The sequence below is a fragment of the Cariama cristata genome, unplaced genomic scaffold, assembly GCF_000690535.1.
Source record: "Cariama cristata isolate BGI_N322 unplaced genomic scaffold, ASM69053v1 scaffold33057, whole genome shotgun sequence".
In the NCBI taxonomy this organism is placed as follows: domain Eukaryota; kingdom Metazoa; phylum Chordata; class Aves; order Cariamiformes; family Cariamidae; genus Cariama; species Cariama cristata.
The window spans coordinates 1-7,141 of NW_009625497.1; the positions used below are offsets into that span (position 1 = coordinate 1).

Below are 7,141 nucleotides of genomic sequence, written 5' to 3' on the forward strand. Positions count from 1 at the left end.
CGGGTGAATCAAGTTACACTATACATCTTGGAAATAGAGTATTTTAGTATTGCTCAAGCTGCCTTGTAATGTACACCCTAAGCTTTGTAACTAGTTGGCTGCATCGGAGTACGTGCAGTTACAAAGGAATAGAATTTTATTTAACCAGCGAGTTCAAATCGGCTTCCTTTAGCCATATAATTCTGCTAAAACTAAGTGGCATCTTACAGGTAATGTTATTCAACCAGCAAATTCAAATCAGCTGCCTTTAGGTGTATCATTCTGGTAAAAGTAGCATCTTGCAGGTAATTTTATTTAACCTGCAAATCTAAATCAGCTTCATGTAGCTACGTAATTCTGGTAAAAATCAGTGACAGATAAGAATTTACCTCAGATTGCTTAGGACAAGAGGCTTGAATTTGAGTTGTTGTCCAGAAGTACAATATCTCTCCTGGAGGTGAGCTCACTGCTTAGATAACTATATGATTCAGGGATATGTGTTTATGCGTGTACTTAATTGCTTTCTGAAAGTAAGTCTTTTTCCTTGCAGGTTATTACCTTGGTATGTGCTTTGCTGCACCTGAAAAACATCTTTGTTTTTTCTACCTGGCTTCAAAAGGATGGAAAACTTTTTTCTTCTTCGCTGTTCTCTTTCCAGCAGTCACCAGCGCCCTGGCATATTACTGGTCACGGAAAGGTTGGAATAATCATCCATTAGCCCGAACGCTCGCTGTTCATGCTCTCCCACAGTCGGGTTGGAGGGCAGTAGCTTCTTCCATCAATACAGAATTTAGGAGAATCGACAAATTTGCTACCGGAGCCCCAGGAGCTAGGGTGATTGTTACAGACACATGGGTGATTAAAGTGACCACCTACTGTTTACATGTTGCCCAGCAGCAGGACATTCATTTGACCGTGACAGACTCCAGACAGCATGAACTCACCCCAGACTCAAATTTGCCTGTGCAGTTCCTCACCATCCGTGTTGCCAGTATTAATCCCTACGTGAAGGCATTTGATATCCGGTAAAACAACTACCCTGCTATGTTATAAAACTGCTCTTTGATGGTGCTGATGGAGGGCTTTTTTGTGCAGATATGAAGACTCCCTGGGTCTCGTGCCTTCCTTTTTTGCTTCCTGCCTGGTGTTCAGAGATGCCGTATGTGCAGTTCTGCCACGCAGTGCGGTGGAGAAAAGTTGTTTAGAAAGATTCATACACCTACAGTATTGAATGCACAATGGTTAAACAGAGGGACTGCCCTATTTGGTCCATTCTTAGGAAGAGGATTGTGCTAGATGCAGAAAGAAGTAACTGGAAACACTTAGGTGAAAGATGGAGAACAGGAATGAAAGAGAGAATCTTTGGTCTTCTAAATTATGGGGGAGGAGAACTAGTTATTTCTCTAAAACTGGCTGTTGTTCACCGATGACTTTTTTTTCCCCCACCTTCTGTTCAAGGCTCATAATTTTGTCACTGCGTAGAAGAGTTCTCACTGAGCTACTGCAAGCCAACTGCCCTTAAAGCAAGGAAGTAATTTTTGTCCATTTCTGATTTATGTGTTCTCGTAGCAGTAAATCATAGCAAATGTGCTGTGAACTGTTAGGGCTTGTTTTCCAAGGGCCCATGCTATTTTTTTCAGCAGTCTCTCTGTGTAGCTAGGGAAAAGTACAAGTTCTGCAGAAACCTGTAACGCTGAGTAGAAGGGTGCTAAACTCTTTATTGTCGTCCTGTCATTAAAAATAGTACACAAAGCCATGTTAGTGCTCCTAGAACTATATATTTGAAAAGGCATTTGAGTGTCTGTCTGCTGTAAATTTGTATGTCAGCAGCACTTATGTACTAGGTAACTAAAAGTAGGCCAATCACCAGACTTGTAGGTGAGCAGAGGGGTCCTGGTAAGCATGAGGAAAGCAGGGAGGTGATTGTGTTGGGTATCCAGGTGAACAGAGCTCAGAACAAGAGGTTAGTTAAGGTAAGTGTGACAATCCTAAGAAAAGAGGAGACTTTTATAGACCTGTGAGAGTGGTGACCAAATAAGTATTAAACAACTAATGATCTTCTTCTGTAAGTGCTTCAATGCCAGAATGATAAAACTACATCCCCAGCTGAGAAATTCATGGCTGCTTTGACAGTTCCTTTTAGGGGGAAAAAAAAAAATCCAAACCCCAAAATTTTATTTTGTGGCCAAACAGAGCAGCACTGAGAACAGTGTTTAAAAGTTCTTATTATAAATGTGTCAGAAATAGCAAATCTCTGCTAGAATGTAGTCATAAAGGATTTAAGAAAAGTGCCATAGGACAAAATTACCCTGTTAAGGACATAGGATCCAGAATCAGAATTGGATACAGTGGGATGTTTCTGGAAGAAAAATGCTTTTGTGCAGGCAGGCCACATTTCCCTGTGTGTTCAATGTGAATTTTTCCTCTGGATAGAAAGGTCTCTGTTATTTGCACGGATAGCATCTGTTAACAACCAACATTATCCTATAGTAGCTAAAACAATGGAGACCACTGGGAACTAAAGCTAGGCCAGCGTTACATTGTACTGGGCTCCGGGAACTCAGTGAGCGGTAGGAAGAATGAGGAATTTCAGGGCGATGTTCCCAGGGCTTCTCTATGAAAGCTGTTTAATGAGTGGAAACATTGAGCTGGGGAGTTCTGAATCTACAGTTCAGAACTGTTAAATTAAAAAGGGGTAACAACAGTAATGTGTCACTACAGGATCTGCACAAGGTCTCATGTGCCACTTGAGGTCTGTGGGCCTCACTTAGACTTAATTTAGCAGAAGCAACCTAGTGTGAAACGCAGCTTGTTACAACCTTAAATCAAAGTGTAAGTCACATTCAGCAGCTGTTTGTAACCTTTGTGAAATCTCATGTTTTATCTAAAATTGTATCATAAAATCACAGAAGCTGATACTGATTGACATTCTTCTGATATGTATACGTACTATATCACCTTGTGATACATGCCACATGATATAACTGTAATTTCTGTCCTCAAGAGTTTATAAACTAGAATTTAGATATGGCCTAAGTAAACGGGCACTAAAAAGGTGGATGGAAGTTGTGCATGCAGTACTTTACAGTTAATGCGTGATTTATGTGCCTGTATTGCTTTTGTTCATGCTGATTACTTCAAAAAAGTCTTCCTTTATTTTTGTATGATGTTTTAGCTAATCTCTGGCATATCCTGTTGCAATCTGACACAGATATGAAGGAGGACAGAGTGTTCTGTTGTCCAAGTTGTGTCAAAAACAACTACTAAACAGAAAAACAAAATGCTCACTGTGTATTTATTCTGACTAGTATGTACCAACCTAAATCTCTTTTCCGTGGATTCACTTCTCTGATGTTAACATCTGCAGTGTACTATCCAGGTATTTGAATGGATAATCACAGTAACATTTTGTTCCATCTTTTCTTCTTCAGGTTGAACTCCACAGAGTATGGGGAGCTCCGAGAAAAGCTCCGTGCTCCCATCAGCAATGCAGCTAATGTTGTGATCCATCAAAGCCTTAGTGATTTATTTCTAGAAACCTTTACATCTCTGGTGGAAATTAACCAGATGTATGCTGTTCCAAGCACTCAGGTGAGACTTTCTATCCATGTGAGACTGTAATAATTATACTTTTCAATATAAGTGAGCCTGTGATTGCTGTGTAATTGATAACTGTTTACTTAGGGTTGTCGCAGGTGAATTATTAAGAGAAGTCATTGTTCGGTTAACCAAAAGGTTTTATTAAACACTGATTAAATGATGATTATTAATAATTAAACAGTATCAAACAGTAATTAAATGGTAATTTAGACAGCAGTCAAACACTCCACTACTTACTGCACTTCTAATAATTAAGCTAGCTTGTATACAATATGCTTTAGATCTAATATAAGATGTCACTTACCTCACTGTAGAGAACAGATGCCAGGTAAGAGAACTCTTGACCTCAAGAAATAATCTTGAGAGGCATCCTACCTAAGGGAGATCACCACCATGCAGCCCACTGCCATACAGGAGAGTTCAATGGGCTCAGGGGGGCTATGGATATTAATGGTGTAAAATGATTGCTTCGTAGTCAAACTCCCCTTCAGTGAGGGTGTGCAGCTGTAGCAGTTTTAGTTTTTTCTAGTTCCAGCTCAGACTGGCATCATTAGCTTCTGATAAGGAATTTAGGCTATATCTTAACTTTCTGAGAAGATAGGCCTAGCACAATTTCTTAAGATCTGCACAGCAGGGCTGATGCCAGTCAGGCCTCTTTGTCGGTGATGCCTGAACCAAAGTTCTGGTCACTTAGGATGGGTGCATCCATCACAAGGGCTCATCTTCCATTTCAGTAAACGTGTAATAAATGTAGTTCTGGCTGCTGCTTCTGTTCCTTCTGTGAGGAGATGAACTGTATTGTGAGCGTTACATTTTTGAGACCTGAGAAATAGCACAGTGGAAGAAAGTCCCCTATAATAATTTCCATAAAAATTTTACTTGAAAACATTTAGAAATTATGAGGTTACATTTCCAGAAGGTTTATGGGGAGCTAGAATCACAACTCTTGTTACTGTTCTTTAGGCAGTTTGCTCCATTACATCTTGCTTTTCTAGACAGCTGGGTTTTGCTGGATCTTCTGCTGAAATAAATTAATGATTCTTAATTGGGACTTGCTTTAATTGTAAGTAATGCCATAGAGTCCTACCTTAAGTAATACTTGTGGAGACCTGGTCATTATTATACTTGTGCAGCAATCAGAAGTGTGACTAGACCACTGTTCAATGTACCAGAGTTAACTAATTAAACTAGTTCTGGTGACCTTGCAGTAAGTCTGTGTCAGATGTTTCAGCTAATGGAGTGAGTGCTTGGTATCTTTGGTAGTCTCGTGCAGCTTATGTGGTGTCTTCACTGCATGGTTACATGAACAAGCTAAAATAAAACCGGATCAGCTATGTCTGCACATCGTGTGGTTGTGCGTTCTGATTGCAGTGCCAGAGTACAGTGAAAAGAGATGTTCAAAATAAAGAGAAGATACTATTCATTTGAGAGAGTTGCTTTCTTGCAGGGCTTTTAATTTGTGACACATTAAGTGTCAGCTGAGCTACTGAACCTTTCGTTTGACATTGAGTGATAAATAACATCAGAAATTGTGATATGGACCTTAAAAATACAACATGCGATTTTTCCCTATTCTGAAGCTCCATGAATAAATTAAAAAAGTTAGTTAACCTTTCTATGTTGGAGTTTTTTGTGCCTAAAAACTAACATAAGCCCTAATTTCTCAAGTTGAAGCTGATACAGCTTCTGAAAGAAGCAGCTCTGCTTCCTACTCGCTCCTCGTCCCCACATTGACAGAAGACTTTGTCTGCAATGTACCTGGTTGGGGGAAATGATTGAGGTGAAAAGAGGCAAAGAAAGATGACTAGTTTTCATCTGAATCCACTCCACAGTCACACTGCCAGTGTGGTTGAACAGAGACTTGAGCTGACAAGGGAAGAGACACTGGAGGTTGGAACTAGAGACCACAAAGCAGAGCTGCTTTTTGTTACACCACTAGCAGTATGAGTAGGATTCAGGTCTCCATGCCTGTTCAGTGTGCTGTCTTTTGAACTTCGTCAAGTTCCTGGAGAGCTTTGGCTGAAGACACATGGGAAATGCTAATTATTGTTTATTAATTCTAAAACACTTTATAGCAAGATGATCTCCCTATATGCAAGTTCACGTGGCATAATTAACTGTGGGGAAATATCAATTATTCCAATATTATCCAAGAAAAATTAAGTCAATTTCTGGTCCTTCAAGATGAGTGCCCATTGTGTTCAGCAGATCCCAAATTTCCTCTGTTATTTATGTCTCTTACTTACAAAGAGGGAAGATAAGAAGAGCCATTTGCTGTAGTAAGTGGTAAGAACTGTTTGCTTTGTTTATTTTCCTTACTTTATATTGGTATGTTTTTTGAAAAATAGTGTGTCTGAATGATAAAGATGGCTCCTTGCTTACCTTGCTCTGGCTGCTGGGCTCTGGAAACAGGTGGAGCTCTTCAGAGAGAGAAAGAATGTTTATTTTCAGTCATTTCTGTTTAATCAGTGTCATGCAGCAGTTCTGGGTGTTCTGTTTAAAGAGATACATTGTTCTCATTCATTAGAGGGTGTTCTAATAAAACATGGCTCTTCAGATGAAACTATTTGGTATCTTCTGGTGGGGCAGTTCCGCGTTGAGGCTCTGCCCAATTCAGGTTCTTGCTATGGTTGTGCGCAGATAATTTTCTAAAAGCCTTTGAAGAGCAGTAACAGAAACCATTCTCTGCAGTTCATGATTTTGATGTTTTTCTCCTCCTTTAGGAGCTGGAGCCGTGCATAGGGTGTATGCAGACTATTGCTAACATCAAGCTCATCAAGAACTGCCAGGAGCCAAATGAAGGGGAATGCCAGCAATGCTACTGTCGTCCCATGTGGTGCCTCACCTGCATGGGCAAATGGTTTGCGAGCCGACAGGATCAGCAGCACCCAGAGACCTGGCTGTCGAGCCAAGTGCCTTGTCCGACTTGCCGAGCCAAATTTTGCATTTTAGATGTTTGCATAATACGATGAATAATATTTGGGTATGTTTTAACTTTTTAAATTTGATTGTATTTCATAGTGGGTTTGGTTAAAAGGCCTGTTAGATTTGTTTCTGAGACTTCGTGTTCTACAGGGGTGCAATCTCCAAAGCTTTCTTTTACAGTGTTGAAAACAGATGTAAATCTTTTGAGTTCCTCTCCATTTTTACCTGTATCTTTGGTTTTTATTCACCAGGTGTCAGTTTCTGGAATTTTTTTTCTTTTAAACTCATATTTTGCTTTCTTATGTCTTGGATGGAATAAGGGTATCCCTCTATATTTGTGGTACTATTCTCTTTTCAAGTTTTAACATAGGTTAAATTCTTTAAATTTTTAAATTTAACTTGGATTTTGATTTTTTAGTAAAGGGCTAACTGAGAAAATTACTTTTGGTTAGACTTTATTGATACTTTTGTTCTTTAATCCATTTCTAAAGTCCTCATTAATCTTTGCAAAGTGTTCATTGAACAAGTATACCAGTCATGTTCCTTCTGCTGGTCCCTTCCACTTAAAAAGGAGATCGGTTTCTGTACGCTAAGGAATTTAATCCCTGAATATGTACAACTCCCATAGGGACCTTTT

At 39.6% G+C, this 7,141-nt stretch overlaps 1 protein-coding gene across 1 annotated transcript; it reads left to right on the forward strand.

Annotated features, from left to right (window-relative positions):
* Window positions 1-529: 529 nt before the first annotated feature.
* TMEM129 (transmembrane protein 129, E3 ubiquitin protein ligase) lies at window positions 530-6,937 on the forward strand (the record flags this gene model as incomplete). The annotated part of the gene is made up of 3 exons (XM_009703631.1): window positions 530-1,004; window positions 3,411-3,570; window positions 6,303-6,937. Coding segments are annotated over 3 exons (884 nt in total), but the record flags the coding sequence as incomplete, so codon positions are not given.
* Window positions 6,938-7,141: the final 204 nt, after the last annotated feature.